Source organism: Mustela putorius, unplaced genomic scaffold (genome assembly GCF_011764305.1).
Source record: "Mustela putorius furo isolate JIRA1106 unplaced genomic scaffold, ASM1176430v1.1 tig00000785_pilon_pilon_pilon, whole genome shotgun sequence".
In the NCBI taxonomy this organism is placed as follows: Eukaryota; Metazoa; Chordata; class Mammalia; order Carnivora; family Mustelidae; genus Mustela; species Mustela putorius.
The window spans coordinates 252017-277476 of record NW_025421480.1 but is presented as its reverse complement, the minus strand read 5'-3'; the positions used below and the strand labels follow the sequence as shown (position 1 = coordinate 277476).

At 36.2% G+C, this 25460-nt stretch overlaps 1 protein-coding gene across 5 annotated transcripts in view; it reads left to right on the top strand.

The window, feature by feature from the left end:
• KIFAP3 (kinesin associated protein 3) overlaps nucleotides 1-25460 on the top strand; it is a 178659-nt gene that overhangs the window by 69348 nt on the left and 83851 nt on the right. For all 5 annotated transcript variants that reach the window (XM_004756680.3, XM_004756679.3, XM_045084583.1 and 2 more), the window contains 2 exons: nucleotides 3142-3320; nucleotides 12460-12622. In XM_004756680.3, coding sequence (XP_004756737.1) covers nucleotides 3142-3320; nucleotides 12460-12622 — 342 coding nt within the window. The remainder of the gene's footprint in view (nucleotides 1-3141; nucleotides 3321-12459; nucleotides 12623-25460) is intronic.

The window sequence follows — 25460 nt, the reverse complement described above, 5'->3', positions numbered from 1 at the left end:
TTTGAATGTTTCTGTTATGATTTTTTTGGTGTGGAGATAAGCAGCATTTAGTCTAAAACTTATTATTTCCTACTTGCAGGGCAAAACCCTTCTGAGTACTTTACATAATGCCCATGAATTACAAAGTTTCTGCAGAAGTTAAGAATTCTCTCTCTGTACATCTTTCTCCTCAATGCCATTCTTTTCTGTGAAATCTATCCAGTTTGGTTTCTTAATATCTTGGTTCCCTCTCTTCAACTCTAGGATTCTTTTGGGTTCTACCAGGATTTTCCCTTTGTGTTATGACCTGGAAACTCTCAAGGCAGTATTCTGGGACAGTCATAGTGCCAATTCATTTATTTCTTATCTGTTAGGTCACTGACCTTCATTATCTGATGTTCATTGTTGTGAAAATCTTTATTTTGTTTATTTTAGTCTGGTTTGTCCTTGTTGTTCTTGTTTCAGGTAAGTGTTTAAATCCGGTACCATTATTCTGTGGTATTAATATCCTTGGGCAGCCAAAACAAAGTGCGACAAAGTGGCTCATTTAATACAACAACAGAAATTTATTCTGTCACAATTTCTAGAGATTAGAAAGCCAAAATCACAGTGTTAGCAAGACCATGCTCCACCTGACGGCTCCAGAATCCTTCCTTTTCTCTTCTTACCTTTCGGTGGCTTCTAGTAATCCTCAATGTTTCTTGATTTATAGCTCCATTGCTCCAGTGTCTCCCCCTATCTTTACATGGCCACCCACTAATTATATCCATGTCCTTTCCTATTCTTGTAAGGACACAAGTTGTTGGAGTCAAGGTCTACCCTAATCCATTATGACACATCTTAACTAATTACCTCGGCAAAGACCCATTTCCAAATAGGGTCAAATTCTGAGGTTCGGGACATGAATTTTGGGAGAACACTATTCAACCCATTATATCTCTCTCATTTGCAAGCAGAAGCCTACTATACTTGTTTCTACCAGCCATACTAGATAAGCAATCTCAGATTCGGAGAACATAAATAACTTGTCCTACCTAAATGGGATTATACTAAATATTGATTATAAATTTTAGTGTGGGATGTGCTATCTTTGATGTATTTTAGATGTATTTGATGTATTTTAGATCTGTTCCCCTAATATTAATATCACAAAAGGCTTGTTCTCTTTCTGAAACCAAGCAATATGCTTAAAAACTGGGAATTAAATATTTGTGGTGTATGTTTTCTGATTTAAAGTGTTTCTGCACTCAGTGAATCAATTTAAGTTTTTTTAATGCAGTTGTATTGAAAAAGCAAATAATAGAACTTGTGTGTGTACCATGTACACAGATTGCTAACTAGTTAATGCTCTGCTCAATATACAGTTAAGAATTTGAAGCTGGAAACAGAACAAAATAAGAGAATTAGAAGAAAAAGTACATGGTACACACACAAGGCTAGAAATAATGCTTGTGAAGTACATCAAAGATAGCACATCCCACACTATTTACAGGGGACACCTGTCTATGGAAAAACAGCATGGAAAATGGCGTCAGAACAATCCTGCAGCATGGAAAATGGAACCAGAATGATCCTGCCGAAACTTCCTAATGAGAACAACCCAGTCAGTTGATCTTAAGGTTGAGCATAGCTGCCACAGAACCCCAGCCAGCGTTTCCTGTGCTGCTCCAGAGATGCTGTGCAATGCTTATGTGCAGCCAACATAGAAGGCTAAAAATGTCCAAGGCCTGGAACAGTCTGTGTTCTAGGAACACTCAGCTTTAAAACGTTTTAAATTGCATGGAAAGTCAGCATGTGTAATAGTGTAAATATGTGAGCTTTGGATTCTGATGGGCTTGAATTTTAATTTAACTCCATCACTTTTTTGCTATCTAGGTAGGGCAAGTTATTTACCTTCTCTGAATCTGAGGTTGCTCATCTAAAAAATTAATAGTCAATATTTTCCCATTTAAATTTTCTTAAAGATAAAATGGTATACTGTTTATATATCAATTAGTACAGTGCCTGACTTTATTAGTATGTTTATATATCAATTAGTACAGTAGCCCTAATTAGTATGAATTATGCTTACAGCTCAAATATTTGTTAAGTAATTAAATATTTGCAACTATTGCATATATTTCTTATTTTCATAAAGATATAGAGATGGCTTATAAGAATATGTGAAATGCTAAAATAATGAGTAAACCAAAGCCATAGTTTGTGTTGATCATAATAGCCTACAGATTCTGACAGAAACCTTTCAGGTCTTCACTCTGAAACGTCCTGTCAGTCAAGGCAAATGGAAAACATGATATGCTACAAATTCTCACTGTCAAAAGGGAAGAATCATATGGGTTTCTTATGAGAACAGAAGCATTTTTATTATAGGTATCTAAAAGAAATTTTTCTTAGAGTTAGTAGACAGTGCCTTCACTTTGTCTAGTATAATGTTGTGTTACTGAATTCCATATGGCGTTTTCTGTTGTAACTATCAGAAAATCAGTTGGAATATGTAAAATAGATTTTAGTGTCCTCATACCTAGTTCTAGCTATACTATACATTTTGGATTATAGTTCTTTTGTTGTTGTTAGTTAACATACAGTGTTAGTTTTAGGAGTGCAATATAGTGATTTAACAATTCCATACAATACCTAGTGCTCATCTCTGCAAGTGCACTCCTTTATCCCCATCACCCATTTAACCTATCACCCATCCACCTCCCCTCTGATTGCTGTTAGTTTGGTCTTAGATTATAGTTCTTTTTAACATAGCAGCTCCTAGTTATTGAAGTTTTACCCTGTTTTCTACATGTATAAAATTATTTTTCCCTGTCTCCCTGTTTTATTATTCATTAACATATACTTTTAATGCCATTTGCTTACTATTAAGCTCTAAACTCTAAGAGGGTAAGAATCATTATCTTAATTTGGTTTGTGTCCTCAGCATCATAAGAAAATTATATTATATATATATATATATATAGTTTTATTTTATATAACATATATATTTCTCAGTAATAACAAATGTTTCCTAATGAGACAATTAATAATAAATTAAACTTTTCAAAATAATGTTATCTTCTTAGAACTGCATCTGTTACTGTGCTTAGTAGAAATGATTTATTAAATTGTTGATTCGATATGCCAGTCATTTAACTCTCATCCATTTTACTCTTCCAGTTGCTCTTTATTTGCTTCTGAATCTTGCTGAAGACACACGTACAGAACTGAAGATGAGGAACAAGAACATAGTTCACATGCTGGTGAAGGCTCTTGATCGGGACAATTTTGAGCTGCTTATTCTAGTCGTGTCATTCTTGAAGAAACTCAGCATTTTCATGGAGAATAAAAATGATATGGTAACTTACATTTTCAAGTTAGAATGTTTTGATAAAAATAAACACATTATCCCCCTACTGAGATAATTCTGAATGAAAATTTTACAGAAGCAGTAACTCACTTAAATGGCTTCATTAGGAACTATATTCCGTAATTAGTTCGTATCCCACTTCATTGAAACTACCTGCATAAAATTTTTTTCCTAATGTATTGCATAGGATGAATCTTTCCATATTAAAAATAATATGTAAAAAGTAATTTAAATTTAAGATACTGCTTCAGAATCATTTGGCTTATTATTTTCCCTTATATTATTTTTTCTTCTACATTTCCTTTATTAGTGTGTGGAATTACAGTCTAGACCAGTCTCTCCTTTTTGACCTATCATTCCATTGGTAGCCACAACCTATTGATTCTCCTTCTTAAGTATCTCATGAATTTATACCTTCTTTCTATTCTCAGTGCAGTTGTATTAGTTCATGCCCTCTTTCTTTATACCCTCTTAATTTTCTTGTTTGAATTATTATAGTAGGTTCCTATATGCTATCTTATATTGTGTTGATACAATGGTTTTTAAGAAATACAAGTTGAGTATATAGTATTTTTCCTTCTGAAAAATATACACAATTCAGAAATAATGTAAAGATAGAATAAAAGTTACCTGCTTTTTTTATGACATTAAAGTCTAATGTAACTGTTACACTAAATAGTTCATATATTAGTCATAACTCGATTTCAGATATTTAAGTTGTTTGTAATTACAGCTATCATAAATAATACCTGAGTGAACACATTTGTATTTGCATCATTGTCTGTATTTCTTTTCTTAAGATTTTATTTATTTATTTATTTATTTATTTGAGAGAGCGAGAGAGAGCGTGTGTGTACATCAGCAGAGGGAGGGACAAAGGGAGAGGGAGAAGCAGACACCCCCCACCCCAGCTGAGCAGGCAGTCTATCCCAGGACCCTAAGGCAGACACTTAACCTACTGAGACACCCAGCCACCCCTTGGTGTCTATATTTCTGATTAATTTTTTAGATTCCTAGAAATAGAACTCTTAGATCATTGACCTTTACATTTTAGAAGTATATTCTAATACAGGTCATTATATGACTGTGTATTACTGGTATAAGTGGATTCTCCTTCAGAGAGTCTAAACATAGAGTATTTCTGCCTGCTCTGTTTTCTTCTTTTGAAGTTAAATGAACTAGGAAGTACCTTACGCTCATTGTATGACACAGCATGCTTTTTGAAAAATCTGAGACTCATTTGTCAGATTTAATAAGTGCCTTGAATTCTGATACTTGAAATAAATGAAAAATAAAATAAATATTTTATTTTAACCACAGATATTTACTATCTGTAATTTTCATTACTAGTATATAATTTCAGGTATTCCTGATACTGTTTTAAGATTGAATTTATTTAGAATAATAACATATTTTTTGTTTTCATTGATCTTAAGAATATGATGAGATGGTGATACACACACACACACACACACTCTTGAGTAGAGTGAAGCTAAATAATTACTTCCAATTGCTATAAGTTGAAGTGTGTTTTCTTCCATTTACATGTTTAGATTAAGTTCACTTTAGTAGGTTTGCAAAATTCAGATTGATTTGCCATCAGCATGTGCCTACTATGTTTTCTTGAATTTGTATTTAGGAAATAAACTTGTTCATTCTATCAGAAATGATCTCAAAATTATTATTAAAAATCATTTTCTGGTAAGACCTTAGGTTTGAAAGATACCATATAACTTGTCTCATCAAATCTAACTTTTTATTGAGAAGGAAAAACAGAGGTTCAAGAAAGGTCATTCATCCAAGGTCATAAAAATGATGTAATTAGCCAGATTTTTACTATAGATGGTATGCATTTCATCTTTTATTGGAGAGGAAATGCATTTTATTTAAAGGCGTTGTATAAAATCAGAATCTTCAGAGCTTGGGGCACGTGGGTGACTCAGTGGGTTAAGCTTCTGCCTTTGGCTCAGGTGGTGGTCTCTGGGTCCTGGGATCGAGCCCCGCATCGCACTCTCTGCTCAGTGGGGAGCCTGCTTCTCCCTCTCTCTCTGCCTGCCTCTCTGTCTACTTGTGATCTCTCTCTCTGTCAAATAAATAAATAAAATATTAACAAAAAAAAATCTTCAGAGCTTGACTAGACCTTACATACATGTCTAGATTTAGCTAATTTTGCAGATGAAGTAGGAGAAAATCAGAGGTTAAGTAATTTGCTCAAAGAAATGTCTGCAGGTATTTGGCTTCCTATTCTTTCTCTGCTCCCAGAGGAGGGAAAAAATGTCTTTATGTTAAACACACACACACAAAACACACACACATTTTTAGCAAGATTAGTAGTAAGCAACTTTTAGATGTTGGCTTCCAGAAACACTGAAAAAGAATTATTTAAGGGCTGAAATAAATTTGCTAATAGATTGTTGATAAACTTTATAGAAAATACTGAATAAAAGTACTAATTAACTACAAATTCCATTTTATAGACATAGAATTGAAAGGGCATTGCATGTTGAGACAATTACTAAATTTAGTTTTTGGGACTGAGCTTTCAGAAACAGATGATTAGAAGCCTATGTCTAGTGTTTAACCATCTGATTGGACTACAGGATACATATTTCACATTCCATCTACTGCAATGGAAATACAAATTAATTTTTTAAAAACTTTCCAGTTACTTTATTAAGTTTGCTATAACAACCAGTGCATACTGTTGCTATTTTAAAAGAAAAATAATAACTTGATTTAATTAATAACAGATGAGGCCTGTGTTGGTTTTATTTAAAAGGGGTGGAGAGAAGGAATGGTTGCTATATTTGTGAGGCTGTGTTATTTGTCCAAACAAAGTGTTCATTTTACTGTTGATGTTGAACTGACATTGACCTTGTGTTTTAAAGTTAATATGTGTATATTTTTAAAGATTTTATTTATTTATTTGACATAGAGAGAGAGATCACAAGTAGGCAGAGAGAGAGAGAGGGACCAGGCTCCGCACTGAGTAGAGAGCCTGATGTGGGGCTCGATCCCAGGACCATGAGGTCTTGACCTGAGCCAAAGGCAGAGGCTTAACCCACTGAGCCACCCAGGTGCCCCTAGAGTTATTATATTCTAAAGAAAATTTAGTTCACTTTAAAAAAGTCAATTGATGATTTAAATTATGTTTGCATATTTACTAAATAAATACAATATAACAAAAAGAGTAAGTCCTATTAGAATATGATTTTAAGGGGAACAAGAGAAAAGATACATATTCCTTAGATTGCTTATTTTTCCTGCATCAGGCAGGGAGTCTTTTTCTCCCTCTGACCCTCCACTTCTCCTGCTCTCGCTCTCTCTTTCTCTCTCTCTCATATAAATAAAATCTTGGGACGCCTGGGTGGCTCAGTGGGTTAAGCCACTGTCTTCAGCTCAGGTCATGATCCCAGGGTCCTGGGATCGAGCCCCAAATCAAGCTCTCTGCTCAGCAGGGAGCCTGCTTCCTCCTCTCTCTCTGCCTGCCTCTCTGCCTGCTTGTCATCTCTCTCTGTCAAATAAATAAATAAAATCTTTAAAAATAAATAAATAAATAGATAGATAGATAAATAAATAAATAAATAAAATCTTAAAAAAAAAAAAAAACAAGCAAACCAGAATCCAAAGGACTAAAGTGATTATTCCTCACTTCATTACTGATATTGGTAATTGTTCCTCTCTCTCTCGTTTTCTCTTTTTGGTTGGTCATTATTGATTTTTTGGAATATATTTTCAGAATTCTAAGTTGACATACTTTATAAATATCACTCCATTATTTTCTGACTTTTACAGTTTTTGACAAGAAGTGTAATGTAATTCTTATATTTGTCTTCTGTATGTAATGAGTGTTTTATTTTCTACCTGCCTCCAAGATTTCATCTTTGCTTTTCAGCAATTTGAACATATGTCTCTCTAGGCATAAGTGTATATTTGTGTGTGTTGTATTCTACTTGGGGTTCTTTGAACTTATATCCATGGTTTGATTCTTTCATTATTTTTGGAAAATCCTTAGCCATTATCTCTTCAAGTATTGCTTCTGTGCCATTCTGCCCCTCTTCTACTGGATTTTGCTTATGCATGTTAATCCATTTGATATTGTCTCATGGCTCTGAGATACTATATTACTGTTTTATTCCTTTCATCTTCTCTCTCTCTCTCTTTTTCTTTTTTCTCTTTTTGGTTCAATTTGGAAAATTTCAGTTGACCGACTTCTAGGCTTACTTACTCTGTCATTATCTATATCGGATCTGCTAATGAGCCCACGAAGGTTTTCTTTATCTCTGTATTGTGTGTGTTTGTGTGTGTGTGTATTTAACATTTCCTTTTTTTTATTGTTTTGTTAGTCACAATACAGTACACCATTAGTTTTTGATGTAGTGTTCCAAGATGCATTGTTTACGTGTAATACCCAGTGCTCCATGCAATATGTGCCCTCCTTAATACCCATCACTGGGCTCACCCATCGCCCCACCCCCCTCCCCTCTAAAATCCTCAGTTTTTTCGGATTCCACAGTCTCTCATGGTTCATCTCCCACTCCAATTCCCCCCTTCACTTTTCCCTTCCTTCTAATGTCCTCCATGTTATTCCTAATATATTTAACATTTCCGTTTAATTTTAGTATATTTCTCTCTGCAAATTCTCTGTTCATTTATGTTATCCATTTTTTCCAGTAGAGCCTTAAGCATATTAATCATTTAAATTATTACTAAATAATTCCTTGATGTTGTTTTAAATCCTCTGATTATTATACAAGTCATATCTAAGTCTGTTATGTTAACTGCCTGCAGTGGGGTGTTTTCTTGCTCTTCATGTATCATAATGTCTGATTGAAAGCTACATACCACATTAGCTGAGTCGAGATTGAGATAAACACTATTTATGTCTGGAAATGGGCAAACCTTTTTTCCTAGGCCTTTTATGTGGGAGGTTAAGTCATTTTTTTTTTTTTTTTTTTTTGAGGTTAAGTCGTTCTTGTTGGGAGTTGAGCTGTATTTGGTTACCCTCCCTGCGTTATGAGCTCACACTCATGTACATGACTTTGTCTTTCCAGTGCAGAGGGTTTCGCAGTGTTCATGTTCCACCCTCCACTTAAGACTTTCCCGATATATCTGTGCTTCAAAGAGGACCTCTCACTTCATGTTAACCCTTTCCCAACAATGTGCTGCTATTCCTTGTTACTCAGCTTTTGCTAATTTGGTACCAAGGTCAGTTGTTGTTCTAATTTAGCTTTAGGTCAGTCTTACCCTAGTCTTGTGTCCATAGTTACAGTTGCTAGCCCCAGCAGTGGGGCTGCCTAAGTCCTCAGTCAACCCCACTCCTCTGGAGGTTTCTTCTGTTTCTTTTCCCCAGCTGCAGGGAGGCTTCACCGGTGTTTTGGATGTGGCAGTGTTTAAGCTTCTTTTAAGTCTTCTGTTTTTTAGGGGAAATAGGAGAAAAAGATGTGGACAGGGTTTTATGCCTTTTCCCTGGTGGCAGCAGTTCCCCTCTACCAGGCCCACTCTACTGAGGGGGAAGTTTTCTTCCATATCCTGTCCTATCCCCAGTATTTCTTGTGAAAAGACCTTGCCAAGTGGTTGCAAACTCTCAGCATCGGCAACTTCCCAGTACTGTAGTCAGGCTGCTTCACACCTGACCGTTAACAGTTTGTTTAAAATTTTTCATGCAGTTGACTTTCCCAGTTCTGTGGCAACTCTGTTTTTCTCCAGGGCTCGGCTCTGAATAAACCAGGCTCATGACTCTTATCTCCTCGAGGGTGCCTATTTCCTTATATATCAGGCGAGTTGGTTTCCTGGCAACCTTAGCTCTCTGGTAGTTATTTTTTAAGTTATAATTTTATATGTGGAATTTTCTTGCAGTTAGGTTGGGACCCACATCCTGTCCAGATTTTTACATTTTAAGAGTAGCTTTGAGGTTCTGCCTACTTTTCTTTTTCTTTTTCAGAAAAAAAGAAAAAGTAATTTTTAATTCATCTTTATATCTCCCACCCTGTCCAGCATAGGGTTAGACACACAGTTCTGCCTGTTTTTCTTAATCACTAATGCCTCTACTTGACTACTTCCATAGCATGTTAATTTATCTCACTATTTCTGTTCTGGCCTCCTTCCAATACATTCTCCACTTTGTAGTCAGAAGGATAATTTTTGAAGAGTTCCTTGAATGCTTAATTTTCCAGGTCATCTTTGTACATGCTGGCTTTTTTCCATCTAGACCACTCTTTCCTCTACCTTTTCAATTAACATTAAATACCTTCTGTTCATCCAGGAGGTTTTTTTCCTCAGAGCTAGAAAAGATGTTATTCATAGTAAACAGTGAAGCTAGTGATAGAATTAGAGTTTTGTATAAATTTGATAAATTTTTGTCCTTGGCCCTGTGGAAATTTTAGGAAGTTAACAAATGAATGATTGCCCCCGTGTACTTAGGAGCTTAAACTAGGAGAAAGGGAGAACCAAAATTAGAGAGTCTTTGGAGATGGATTTGTACTTTTTAATGAAGAACTCTGGATGTGATTATAGTATGACTGTGGAGATAGAGGTTTGAAGGAAGAATCATTGTTCTTTGTCAATTCAGTCTTTAAAAAAAAAAATCAGTGTTCACTCCTTAGCATAGAATGAGAGGAGAAAGGAACATTGAGGACTCAACTAGTAATGTGATTTTTATGAGGTCAATGAAAGATTGCAATTAAGATATGGCAAGGGTGGGGATGCCTGGGTGTCACATTCAGTTAAATGCCCAACTCTTGGTTTCAGCTCAGGTCATAATCTCAGGGTCGTGAGATCGAACCCTGGGTCAGGCTCTGCACTCAGCATAGAGTCTATCTCCCTTTCCTTCAGCCCCTCCTGCTTGTGCGCGCACTCTCTCTCTCTCTCTAAAATAAGTAAAAAAAAAAAAAAAAAAAAAAAAAAATCTTAAAAAAAAATATATGTCAAGGGTGGTATAAATAAATGCTTTAGACCTCCAATGCAAGAAAAGGTAGAGCAAGATTATTTATAAGTCTTTTGGTAATGATCAAAGACACATATATAGGTGTTAAGAATTTCTCTCCTTTCTAGCCATTCCTTTGTAACAAAGATGTGAGATATTTTTATAAACAACTTATTCGGACTGCTACCTTAAGAAATATGAATACAGGCTTAGATTACCAAATAAGTTTTGTCCTCTGTGTTTTCACTCTAAAGCAAGCTCTGTTGAAATAATTTTATAATCATCTAGAGTAGGGAGTCAACAAACTTCTTCTGTAAATGGCTGTTTTCTACTAGCATGTTAGCAGCTATAGGGTATAAACAAATGAATAGGACTGTCCTCCAATGAAACTTTATTTATGGAAAATGAAATTTGAATTTCAGTTTTTCATGTGTCATGACATATTATTCATTTGATTTATTTTTCATCCATTTAAAAGTGTAGAAGTCAAAACCATTTTTAGCTCTTAGGTTGTGTGAAAACAGATGGTGGGCCAGATCAGACCCACTAGGCATAGTTTGTTGACTCCTGTCATAGAATTTAAACTGCTACTTATAGGCCAGCTTCTCTCCTGAGTTCTGTAAGATTTTCAAATATCCATTGAATATCAGGTCAGATTAAATATGACAGAAATAATTTTTTGTCCTGTTTGTCTGACACCTTTTCAATTTATAGACCTTAGTTAATGAACTAATATCCACCATATTGACAAGCAAAGAAGGACTTGGGACAGATCTCCTTAGACCTTCTCCTGAAGCTGACTCTTGACTGGCATCTGGGAACTTGGATTTTAGGAGTGTTCCCACTATTCCCTAGTGGATAAGGGTAGTTTACTATGCCTGAACAGTTTGCACAAGCAATGTAGTTACTGCTGAACACCTACTGGCTTGCTGGGTGTGGAATTTTAGTTTGTGCTGGCAGAGGATTCCTATGTGACCAGCCCCCAGTAGAGACTGTGGGCACTGAGTCTCAGCCTCAGCTCAGTGCTGAAGCCATTCTGTGTGACCATGGGGAAAGGATTCTAGGAGGCTTCACCTCTGGACTTTGCCTCCATGTGCCTTTTCCCTTTTCTGATTTTGTTTTGCATCCTTTCAGTATAATCGCAGTTATGAAGATGACTATATGCTGAGTCCTAGCAAATTACCAAACCTGGGGTAGTCTTGGGGACCCCCAACACATTGACCAAGCCAGAAACCTGAAAGTCATCTTCAGCGCTTTCTCTTCACTTCTCACTCAGATGCTCTGGCCATATTTCCTTGGATTATTTCCTCTTCAGCCTTTCTGTCCTTTCTTAATTACATAGACCTGTCTAATGCAAGATATTCTTAAGTACCTACTTTAGATCTCTGCCTGTTTCAGTCTGTCTGTATATAGTGCCCCCTTATTAATTTGTGTCTGTTCTTCTCATGCATGTATTTATGTATGTCCGTATGTATTGATACATTTATCTTTATGCCACCAGTTTGACCACATCACCCTCTGGACTTAAAATCACTCAGGCGTTCTTTGAAGAGCATTAAAAGCTTATTGTGATTTGTCCAATATCAGTTTAATACACTCCTGTCACTCCCCAACTTATACTTTATACTACGTCCATACCAAAGACTTGCCGTGCCCCAGTACTTTTAGGCCTAAGTGCCTATGCACTGGCTTTTTCTTTGATTGTCCTTGCCTTTCTTAACCAGGGATCAAGTTATTACACATTTTAAAAAACTTCCTAATTTGAAATCTTTTCTGTACTCCTCTAAGTAGTTTAGTAGGTTCTTCCATGTTGCTTCCAGAGGACTTCATGGGTTCCATTTTTATTACATTTATTATTGCTCTCTTTCTCTGCTCTTTGTAGATTGTGGAACCTCGTTTGAGTTAGCACAGGGCCTGGCCCTTAATAGGTGGCATTCAGTAATGTGTTTTCAAGAACCCAATGTAATATTTCTTCCAGTTGACACTGTTAAGTTGAGGAAGGAAGGGATGATGTGGAAAAATGTATTTTTCTTCTCAAAAGTTTGATTTTAGAAAAGTTTGTAGATTGAAATGAGAGTAAATAGATGAACACAGAATTATAAAATACAGATGATGGTAGAAAAATAATAAAAAAATTATTATCTGCAATCTTTTTGTCTTATTGTACAGCAGAACCTCACCGCATTTGTATTATATTACATAGGTGGAAATGGATATTGTTGAAAAACTGGTAAAAATGATACCTTGTGAACACGAAGATCTGCTGAATATCACCCTCCGGCTTTTACTGAACTTATCCTTTGACACAGGACTGAGGAATAAGATGGTACAAGTTGGGCTGCTTCCCAAACTCACTGCACTCCTAGGTATGCCTTTTAAAGATTAATGATAGTGTTGCTTCAAATCTCCAATACCGTTGGAAAACTGAGCTCTGTGTTGAAGTCTACTGAGCAGAGATCATTCAGTTTGTGTTCTTTGATTGCGAACTTAGTACTAAAAATAAGCTGAATGAATGAAAAGTGACGTGTGCTACGATTTCTGGTGCCATGGAATGAAATGTAATAGAAACTTTTTTCACTCTGACTTCATTTATGCATGTGAAAGTGAAACTAAACTGAAAATATAAAAGTACCAAGGAAGCAAGAAGGAAAAATTATTTTCTCTTCAACAATTTTTTTAAAAAGTGGGTATCATTTAAGTTCTTATATTCTACCATACTTTTCAACACACATATTGCCACAGCCTTTTTGTTATTAAGTACAAAAGGGCAATTTTTGGTAGCCTGAGTTAAAAATATTGTACTGGCAGATTCAGTTAATAATACAGTATTTTCTTTTAGCTGTTTGTGAGATATTTATATGGTATGGATGGATTCAAGAATTAACTTTTGTGCTCATCCTTAATGCTTCTCGCAAGAGTATAAAGTCCTTTATGATCTGTTCATTGTCTTTATAAAAAGGCACCTGCTACCCCCCAGCATATACTTTATACTGTGTTTATACTGAACATATATTACACTGTAAACAGTTCCCTAAACAAGTTCTTTTATGCCTATCCACCTGCTTTTTTGCTCTACATGGAATGCCATTTTTTAAAATCAGAAAACAAATTCTTACACATCTTTTTAAGACTCTGTTCCTTTGTTTCAGTACTGCAGTTTCATTCATTTTTTTTTTTTTTGGTAGCTTTTGCCATGTTTTCAAATTTTTTTAGCAGTTACCAATATAATAGTGGAATAGTAGGAAATGACTTAACATTAAGTTTAATCTTGCTACACTTGGGTGGCTCAGTCATTTAAGTGCCTGCCTTTGGCTCAGGTCACTATTTCTGGGTCCTGGGATTGCACCCTGAATTGGTCTTTCTATTCAGCAGGAAGTCTGCTTGTCCCTCTCCCTGTTTCTACCCCTCTCCACTTGTGCCCTCTCTCTCTCAAATAAATAAATAAAATCTTTTTAAAAAATTGTTTATTCTTAGCTATCTAATACCTATGAACATGATCTGTCATTGATATCATCAGTATGCTCTTTATAATATTAGCAGTAATGTTTATTGAATGTTTACTATGCCAGTCGTTTTGTTGTGTACTTTTATTTATGTTACCTCATGGAATCACTATCTGATATCTTTACTCAGGCAAGGCTCACATTCAGACTCAGTTGTATCTGCTGCCAAAATTGGATTTATTAACTACTATAATAAATGACACTGGATAGTTATATTAAGGAGACCATGATTAAGTAGAGTAGGCAGAGCTATAATTTAAATATCTAATTCTCCAACTCCCCTTAAAATAGAGGAATACTTAAGGAAACTTATTTCTTACTCCTTTTCTCAGAATAGGAAAAACTTTCATCAGTCAATCCAAGAACATTTGTACGTTGTAGAAGAAACTGTTGAGCACTTTCAAAAATTGGTTCCATAAATGGAACCAAAGCAATGCATTTAACAAGGAAACAGAAAACTTTAAAGGCAGAACTGATGGGGCTTTGAATTGAGTTCATGTGAATCCTTTTTAATAAATCTGGCAGAATTGTGATCAATTGTGTATCAAGGTCAGATTCTCAGTGTATGCAGATGAATAAGTCATACTTCTTATCTCATAGAACTTCATAAACCATCTGGTTTATTCAGTATCGAATGACCTACTTTTATAAAACAAATTATTTAAAAGAGATTTGGGGGAAATTACTTATAAGATACCCAGTCCATATTTTGTTAACAGATAGTAAGTTTTATGACATAAAATATAATATTTAATACACCAACTTGCATTCCCACCAGTGGTGTAAGAGGGTTCCCCTTTCTCCAGATACTCTCCAACAGTTGTTTCCTGCCCTGTTAATCTTTGCCATTCTAACTGGTGTAAGGTGGTATCTCAATGTTTTGATTTGAATTTCCCTGATGCCTACTGATGATGAATATTTTTTCATGTGTCTGTCAGCCATTCGTATGTCTTCACTGGGAAAGTGTCTGTTAAGTCTTCTGCCCATTTTTTGACTTGATTGTTTTTTGGGTTTTGAGTTTGAAAAGTTCTTTATAGATCTTGAATAGCCCTTTGTCTGTAGTGTCATTTGCGAATATCTTCTCCCATTCCGTGGGTTGTCCCTTTCTTTTGTTGACTGTTTCCTTTGCTGTGTAGAAGCTTTTGATCTTGATAAAATCCCAAAAGTTTATTTTTGCTTTTGTTTCCTTTGCCTTTGGAGCCATGTCTTGAAAGAAGTAGCTGTGGCTGATGTCAAACAGGTTACTGCCTATGTTCTTCTCTAGGATTTTGGTGGATTCCTGTCTCACGTTGAGGTTTTTAATCCATTTTGAGTTTATCTTTGTGTATGCTGTAAGAGAATGGTCGAGTTTCATTCTTCTACACATAGCTGTCCAATTTTCCCAGCACCATTTATTGAAGAGACTGTCTTTTTTCCACTGGATATTTTTTTCCTGCTTTGTTGAAGATTATTTGACCATAGAGCTGAGGGTCCATATCTGGGCTCTCTACTCTGTTCCACTGGTCTATGTATCTGTTTTTGTGCCAGTACCATGCTATCTTGGTGATCACAGCTTTGTAATATAGCTTGAAATCAGGCAACGTGATGCCCCCAGTTTGATTTTGAGTAATTATTAAAAGCAAAGAGAAGTTGATTATAACTCAGCCTTTTTGCCGTATGAGGAACCAATATCGTTTATTAACTCATGACAATGTTGATCTATCTGGACATTAATAAGTAGGCTCTGATATCATTCTGTTTTGGGAAAGATTCAGTATGTCTCGTCTTTTTTTTCCCTTCTTCATTGCTCACAAGTCATTGAATTTAAACAATTTCTTTTTTTCTAATGTTCATATGTCTTTTGCTTAGTAACTTTCCTTGGTTCCACCTTTTTATTCCATGTGCATGTCATGGAAGCAATGGCAATCATACATAACAAACGAGAGGGTATCTTTTGATACTTTAGGATCAAGGAAAGGGAGAAAATGTGCATATTGAAGAAGAAATTCAAATATACTAGAGAACAGTACCCTTAACTTCTATAAAATGCTTCAGTGTCTGTATTTTGAATATCCACAGGTTTACATTTATTTACTTATCTCACATTCTTTTAATTATTTTAAAGTCACTATTATTTCCTACTCTTTTTCATTTAAATTATGAGTTAAATCAGCTTCTGTAGGCCTTTTATAAGGTGGGCTTATAGGAAAAAAAAATGTTCCAAAATCCAGGTAACTGATTTCAATATAAATCTTTAGAACTTAACCATTTTGTAAACTTTACAATTGTTTGTATTTATTATGACCCTAAAATAGCCCTTTATTCATCACTTCCCAGGAAAAACCTGTCAAATTTATTAGTGGAAGGTAAGGCTATGATTACTAATAAACCAACCTTGAGATCTCGGTGGCTTAAAACAGATTTACTTCTTGCTCCTATTATATATCCACAATGAGTGAGTAGAAAGTGTTGGCCCGGGGCACCTGGGTGGCTCAGTGGGTTAAGCTGCTGCCTTCGGCTCAGGTCATGATCTCAGGGTCCTGGGATCGAGTCTCGCATCCGGCTCTCTGCTCAGCCGGGAACCTGCTTCCCTCTTTCTCTCTGCCTGCCTCTCCATCTACTTGTGATTTCTCTCTGTCAAATAAATACATAAAATCTTAAAAAAATAAATAAATAAAATAAAAAGAAAGTGTTGGCCCACGTTAGCATCAGTCAGAGACCAAAACTAACAGAACCTCGACGTGGCACCAGGAAAGGAGGAAATAGAAAATGGAGATTGGCAAACTTGTCTTGAAGGCTTTCATGCTGATGTGACAAATACAATTTTTGTTGATATTTCCATTGATAACAGCAAGTCATATGGCCATACCAGACTTGAAGTAGGTGGCAAGTGCTTGGAAGGATTAGTACTGGAAAGCTGGTGAGCAGGCAACCTAACACTCCTGAAAGGTATTTTCCAGTTTTTCTGAATTTTTATTTATGTTTTTTTATTTTTTTTAAAGATTTATTTATTTATTTGACAGACAGAGATCACAAGTAGGCAGAGAGGCAGAGAGAGAGAGAAGAGGAAGCAGGCTCCCTGCTGAGCAGAGAGCCCGATGTGGGGCTCGATCCCAGGACCCTGGGATCATGACCTGAGCCGAAAGCAGAGGCTTTAACCCACTGAGCCACCCAGGCGCCCCTTTATTTATGTTTTTTGATAATTTAAAAAATTTTTTGTAAACATATAATGTATTATTAGCCCCAGGGGTACAAGTCTGTGAATTGCCACGTTTACATATTTCACAGCACTCACCATCGCACATGCCCTCCCCAGTGTCCATAACCCCACCACCCTCTCCCTACCCCACTCCCCCCGGCAACCCTCAGTTTGTTTTGTGAGATGAAGAGTCTCTTAGGCTTTGTCTCCCTCCCCATCCCATCTTGTTTCATTTATTCTTTTCCTAACCCCAAACCCCCCACGTTGCATCTCCACTTCCTCATATCAGGGAGATCATATGATAGTTGTCTTTCTCCAATTAACTCATTTCACTTGAATTTTTATTTTTTTAAAGATTTTTATTTTTAAGTCATCTCTACACCCACCATGAGGTTTGAACTCACAGCCCCGAGATCAAGAGTCATCACACACACACACACTATTGACTGAGCCAGCCAGGTGCCCTGAATTTCAGTCTAGCTGGGTTTCCAGGTTGACCAGAGTCTCTTGGAAATTATGTCCTGAGACATTATAGCAATTCTACCCTGTGTTGTGTACCTGGCAAGGGCTGTAGCACCAAGCGCATTGATTAACAGCTGGCGTTCTGGAGCCGCGCTACCCGAACCGGAGTCCTGGCTTTGTCGGTGTTAGCTATGTGCTGCTGTGCAGCTTTTGTGACCTGTCAGCTTTCTCATCTCAGTATATAGAAAATAGTGCACAGTAGTAAGGAGGGATTGGGTGAGAGTACAGTGAGTGATAAGAAATTACAAATATGAGAAATTACATGGAATACAAACTGTAGCTATCCAGGAATGGGTCTTTTTGGTAGGTAAGTTTTCTTGGCTAATACCATTAAGGGCATTTAATCATTTTATATAAAGGTCTTTCAAATTGCTTACATCTTTCTTTTCATAAATATTTTCTTTTTTTTTAAATTTACTTTTTATTTATTTTCAGCAAAAACAGTATTCATTATTTTTGCACCACACCCAGTGCTCCATGCAATCCGTGCCCTCTATAATACCCAAATATTTTCTTAACTGTACTCTAATACCATAAACAATTTAAATTTGTATTGAGAAGTATTGTGTAGGTGAATACCGTGGGCTTTGGAGCCAGAGTACTTAGGTTCAAGTGCTTTTATGAGTATTAGTTGTGACTTTTTTAAATCATTGATTTGAGTTTGTAGTTTTGAAAATAATTTATTATACAAGAGTGTAAATATTACTGTGCTCAATTATTTCCCTTTGCTAAATGGTTCCAAAATTCTATGTACTTTAAATTTTATATATAGGTTTTCTCTTTCCCCCCTCTTACTTTTAGTTGTCACTTCTCATTCCTTCTGTACCAGCTGCAGTTCTATAGCAGCAATTTTCCTCTCCTCTAATGATCTATTTCTAATCTCCCATGGTTTTGGAAACTGACAACTGAGCTTATTTGAACTGTATATTTTGTTAGAAATCAATTCCAAATGAATGCCCAAAGGGTTTTCTTCCCAGTTACATACTCCTCCTAGTAATGTTTATTGCATGGACTTTGGAACATTTCTTTTAACTGTGAAGAAACCTATTTTGCTTAATTGTTCTCTCTGTTGTATCCAAAGAAATTATACTTAGTGTGTAAGTGATTTCCTGATAAATGATTAATAACAGAATAGTCATTTTTACACTTGTTAATTTATATGTTACTTGTGTGGAAAATTAAATCATTAACTCCTAACACAATAAACTAAACTTCTCAACTGACTAGTTCAGTGATATATATAATATTTCTGGTCTTTTGCCACTACAATTATATAGAAGTTGTAGTAAAGAAGCATTATAGAGAGCATAGGTTTTAAAGGGATAGGATATAATTAGTATAGAGCAGTGACTTTCAAACATCTTTTATTGTAGTCTGTAATAATTTATAACTACAATCTAGTACTCACAAGTATAATATGGTATTCATGTATATATATATCCATGTGTGCATATTAATATACATATTTTATTATATGTTAGATTTTAACATACTAATTTTCTGAATGTTCACAAAGCAGTATTTACCATTTCTATGTGCAGTGAACTGTATTTTCTATTCTCTTCCATTTTTTATTCCACGTATGACTAACTCATTAATTTTATGTTCTTTGATTGATTTGACATTCATTTAGAAAACAGTGAACTATTCATCTGTTGATGGACATCTAGGTTCTTTCCATAGTTTGGCTATTGTGGACATTGCTGCTATAAACATTCGGGTGCACGTGCCCCTTTGGATCACTATGTTTGTATCTTTAGGGTAAATACCCAATAGTGCAATTGCAGCCATCAAAAGAAATGAAATCTTGCCATTTGCGACAACATGGATGGAACTAGAGCGTATCATGCTTAGCGAAATAAGTCAAGCAGAGAAAGACAACTATCATATGATCTCCCTGATATGAGGAAGTGGTGATGCAACATGGGGGCTTAAAAAAAAAAAAAAGAAAACAATGAACTAAGAGAAAGTGATTACACTACTTTCTCATCAAATCTTCAAGAATATCAGTCATTGTCTCTGCTGGATTTTTTATGTGTTATACAGTAGATCATATAAATATTTCTAAGTTATTCTTGGCAAGTAGTGTAAAGATTCCATGGAATTGGAATTTTTATAATGGAAAAAACCTTTTGTAAATCAAATATTTGAAGAATTTGGGGTACATTTTCTTTATTGTAGTCATAGAGAAGGAATTAAAGAGCATAGGGTAGAGTACGAGTGGTCAGCTTGGGTTTTGTTTTGTTTTTTTAGAAAGAAATTCAGTTTAATATATGTTCAAGTTGCTAACTGAGTTAAAGAATTGCCTATTTTATATATAGCAATTACTTATTTTTTTAAAAGATGCAAAAAATGTAAAACCACTTTTGTAGGGCTATACATGTGGTAGAACTTTTTGGAAATGATTTTTGAGGGATGCTGTTTCAACTGGAAGTGCTATCAGATTTTAAGTAGGTTTTCTTTACTATTATTTGGGGATTCCATAATTGTGAAATCTTTTCATTAATAAGAGATTATTTTAACTAGAGTACAATGAATCATGAGTCTTTCGGGTTCTAGTAAAGCTGCGCTATTTGAACATTTAATCCCCTTCTTGCCTTTCCTGAAACATTTAACTAGTACATTGCGACCCCTGCTGTTGCATGAATTGCCGAATAGCTGAAAAAAAATATGTACTAGAGGAAGATTGTGTGATTTGAATTATTATTAAAGGCAGAGGTGAAGTTTTGTTATAGTTCAGCTTTTTGCCATGTGAGGCTCTGAGTGAAAGGTAATGCAACAGAACCAAATATTATTTCAAAATTTTGTTATGTAAAGCATTTATTTAGGGATTTTGAATTTCACTTTTTCTTTGACATTAGGGACACATAAAGGGATTAATAAAGAAGTTTTGAAATCATTACTTAAAATTTTCTTTTTCCATTTACCCTGAAATTTCTTTGTATAGTCTTGATCTTTTCCTAGGCACTGAGAAGGAAGGCATTAGGTCCCAAAAGGTTTCAGAAATTTTATTTGTATCCATGAGAAATCTTGTATCTAAATATTTCTTTGTTTTGCTTTTCTTAAATACCACTGAAATTACTCAATTCTTACTTTATTTTTTATATGTTTCTTTCATAAGACTTCATAAGAATCCTAAATTTAACTCTGCTTATTAGCTCAATGTCAATTATCTATTTATCCCCACACTTGACACATAATTTCCTATGCCTACTAACTTGATGTTACCATCTGGGAGACCTATCATAGCCAACGGTTTCAGCAAATGTGATTATATGCAAATTAAATTGGACCTAAAAAGTTTGGTTTTATTTATCCAATTGTTAGTTTAGTCAGTTTTTTTTTATGGTGTTGAATTAATCTTTAAGTGTTTAAAGGGTTTTTTTGCTCACCTAAGAATCAAATCATTTAAAAAAAAAAAAATTTCCCTGACATGACTCCTTCAGCTATTTGGCCTTGATGTGTCTCAAGAGTGCTTCCTTATGTCAGAATATCCTGGGTTGGGAGATGGCAAGGAAATTCTTTGTCATAGTGTGTTCTTTGGTTTCCTGGAAAATGCACTGATAGTGTTTCAAAAATAACTTGAAAACTAAATTTTCTTAGCTTTTTGTCTGATGCACCAGGCAAATGTTCTTGCAGCCCTCAGTTGCTTTGGTGCGGATGTTTCATAAGCTAAGTTCTGTTTGATGTGCTTGGGAATGATGTTAGTTATAGAAGCAAGCATAAATTCACAACCAAAGTATTCTTGGAAGAGCTTGGATCATCATGACATAGTTTGTTCATAAAGCTTAAACATCACATAATGACAGAGACAGTGTATTACGGAAAGCATAATCAGTAGTTGAAAAAAAATAAAACCACCAGGTTTCACTGGTGAACTCTTTTGAACAATTTTGAGTTTATTTATTTTTTTAAAGATTTTATTTATGTATTTGACAGAGAGAGATCACAAGTAGGCAGAGAGAGAGGGGGAAGCAGGCTCCCCGCCGAGCAGAGAGCCCCCAATCCTGACCTGAGCTGAAGGTAGAGGGTTAACGACCAAACCACTCAGGCGCCCCTTGAGTTTATCTACCGTATTCTTTCTCCTGTGTGAATGATACTGATCTGTATTTTCAGTTGAGTGATGTTCTGAGTTTTCATGTCAGCTTTTCGATTTTTAACTTGATTTTCAGTGGAATTTAAACTCAAGGGAATAAACCTTATAAAATTTGCAGGTCTCATCCTACATATATGAAATTTTGCATTGTTAAAACAAAAATGGAACAGGCACAGCCAGCATAATGATTAAACAGATTAGATAGCTATCTGTAAATTATAGGTAACCACCACTTTTCCCAATTTTTCCACTATTTTGTAAGTTTTCCTTGTTTATTAGGATACTGTAGGAATTCAATGATTAGAGCATCAGTTTTTAAACTTTTGGTGTCAGGACCCCTTTAACACCCTTAAAAATTATCAAGGAGCCCCAAGGAGCTTTTTTTTCATGAGGGGTTATGTCTGTGGATATTTATTGTATTCATGATTAAAATCGACACAAAATTTAAATATTCATCTTCAAATAGCAAACCTGCTACATGTTAACATAAATATTTTATGAAAAACAGCAGTCACACTGCATCTTCTTTGTCTGGTCGTTCTCCCACTCTCCCAAGTGAGAATTTGATTCCTGTACCTTCACATAAATCGAACACCTCATCCTCCGCTCATGACCTTGTTGCTTCCTGTCTCACTGAGAAAGTAGAAGCAGTGCCAAGAACCTCCATGAGTTGCTATTACCACACTTAACCCTCCTGCCTCTGGTCTGTACTTTGCTTCCCTCCATGATTATGGATGAACTTGCTCCTGCTCTTGCCACAGGCCAGCCTTCCCGTTCCCGCCCATTCCCTGTCACTTTCTCAGGGTTCTCATTGCAGCAATTTTCCTCTCCTGCATTAATTTTCCTTCTCTAGAAGATCATTCCACTAACATACAAATACACTGTTATCTCTTCCATCTTAATAAAGATTCTTCCTGACTTTGACGTCTCTCTTTTACCTTCCAACTATTATCCCACTTCTTTTCTTCACATTATTGCAGAATGCCCCAAGAATGAGGGTCATTTCCTGCCTCCCAGTTTCTCTCTTCCTTTGTGCATACGTTCATATCCTTTCTTCTCTGTTCTCTGCCCCATCTCTCTTTCCCCTCTTTTCTCTCCTGCCACGCCTCTCTCAGTTCCCCTCCTCCCCGCTCTACACTCTTCGTAATCTTTTCCAGTCAGACTGTCACACGCATGCCTCGTCACACTACTCTGGTCAAGTTCCAATGGCCTCTGCATTGCTAAACCCGGTGGTCGTGTCCGGCACACATCGTACTCAGTCTGTGAACAGCACTTGATACAGTTTCTCTCCTCATCTTTTCTCATTGATTTTCCGGGACACAATACTCTTCTGGTTTCCCTCCTAAGAATCCAGTCCTTCCCAGTCTCCTTTTCTGTTCCCGCCTCTTCCCTCCAGTCTCTAAGCCTCAGACTGTCTCCAAGGGCTTAGTCCTTAGAATTTTTCTGTCTGTACTAACTCTCTTGGTGACTGCATCCTGTTTAACTATTGGAGTCATCTGCCTAAACTGATGACTCCGGAACACAAAGAGAAAGACAGTCCAGCCTTTTCTCTGATTTCCTTACTCCAGACATTACCACTTGGATGCCTAATTAGCGTCTGAGATGTGATATGTTCAAAATCAAGCTTCTGATACACACCAGCCCCAGTCATCATGCTTTCACAGTCTTTTCTCTCTATATAAATGGCAACTTTCTCTTTCTAATTAACTGACCCAGCCTGGGGAAGTTCTCCTCGATTTCTGTTTTTCCCTCCTTCCCTGCATCCAGTCTGTTTGTGCAGTCAGCAGTCTTCAAAATGTAGCTGCTGGGACACCTGGGTGGCTCAGTCGGTTAAGCCACTGCCTTCAGCTCAGGTCATGATCTCAGGGTGTGGGGAGCGAGTCCCGCATCAGGCTCCTTGCTCGGCGGGGAGCCTGCTTCTCTCTCTGCCTCTGCCTGCAGCTCTGCCTGCTTGTGCACACACTCTCTCTCTCTTTCTCTCTCTCTCTCTGTCTCTGACAAATAAATAAGTAAATAAAATCTTAAAAAAATTTTGTGTGTGTGTATATATATATTTATATAGCTGCTACCACCCTGCTCCTTGAACCCTCTTCTCCTTCCTGGTTTAACACAGTGCCATCCTAACTGGTCTTTGCGCTTCTACCCTTGCCCCACATTCTCTTTTTAACACAGCACACAAGAGTGATTTCATTAAAATTAAAATTTAATTTAAAATTTATGCCATGAGTTGAATCATGGCATATTCCTCTGCTCAAAAATCTTTAATGACTTAATGACTTCCTATCTCAGAGGCAGAACCAAAGTCCTTACAATGGCCTACAAATGTCTCTCCTAGCTCCATACTTCTGTAACTACATCTTCTAGTACTCTTTTTTTTTTGTTGGTTCTTTCTGCTGAAAGCACACTGGCCTCCTTGCTAATCCTTGACCTTAGTAGTGACACTCCTACCCCAGGACCTTTGTACTGCCTTTCCTTCTGCCCAGCATGTCTTTTCTAGTTTTTTGCATGGTCCATTTCCTTATGAAAGGGCTTTGCTCTCAGGTTATCCTATGTAAGATTTCATCCTTCAGCTTCTGATGTACTCTTTCTCCTTTTCCTTGTGTTACTCTTGATCTATCTTTCATGCAATTATTTTATTTATTGTCTTCACCACACACCATCTGCACCATTCCCACCAGTCCCCAAAGACTATCAACCCATGAAAATGTGGATTTGTATCACTCTTACTCATGCCTGTATTTCCAGTGCCTACAACAATGCCTGACACGTGGTTGGTTCTCAGTAAATATTTGGTAGGACATTGGATGAAAGGAATGAACATTTAAGAGCTGAGCTTGAGTTTTCTTCTTTCCCTTCACTCCTTATTGCTTAAGTGACATAAAGCAAGTCAATAGATTTGAGCCTTTTGTTTAGAAAATCCATCTTATGGGATTGTTGCGCAAATCTGATAGGAGAATTGATATCTACTTAGGTCATAACTAGAAAGCCTTCTACAAATGTGAAGCTTCGGTAAGGAGGAAGAAAAAGAAAGGGAAGGTTTGAGGGGCTAATGGTTGCTAAGTGAAAAAAATGAGCACAGAAAAAGTCTTGTTACTTCATAGTTTTGACTATGCCTGGTTGTAGGGGTTTGTTTGAAACCTTGAAATAGCACTTTAATTTCGATTACATAATATAGATTTCTTTAATGAATTGTGTAACTCAAGGCACAGTGGTAACTCCCAAGTGTGGTGTAGCAACTAATGCACAGTCAGTTACTGGTCTAAGTAAATCTAGAAATCAAGAACAAGTGTTTAGACAACTTAGAGCAACTTACTCAAATAATATTATGTCTGCTGAATGTAATATTTTTAAACCTCTATTTTGCATATATTTTGCTTAATTTAATTTTATTATACTCCATAAAAGTATTGACCATTGATACATGGGAGGAAAACTAAAACCTGACCCTCCACCACAGATCATTTGAGAAGCACTATTCAAAAAAATGGAAAGACAGGTTTGATCTTAGATTAGCGTACTGTTCAGAAATCTGTACATGCACCCTGTGTTTATGGCGGCATTATTTACGGGAGCCGTGACATGGAAGTGTACACACACACACAGAGTGAAGTATTACCCATAAAAAAGGATGAGATCTTGCCATTTGCAACAGCATGAAAAGAACTAGAGAGTATAATCCTAAGTAAAATAATTCAGTCAGAGAAAGACAAATACCATATGATGTCAGTTATATGTGGAATTTAAGAATCAAAACAGGCAAAAGGAAAAATGTAGGACACAGCTCTTAACTACAGAGAACAAACGATGGTTGCTAGAGGGGAGGGGGTGGGGATGGGTGAACTAGGTGATGGGGATGAAGGAGCCTGCTTGTCATGGTGAGCACCGTGTGCTGTGTGGAGTGTTGA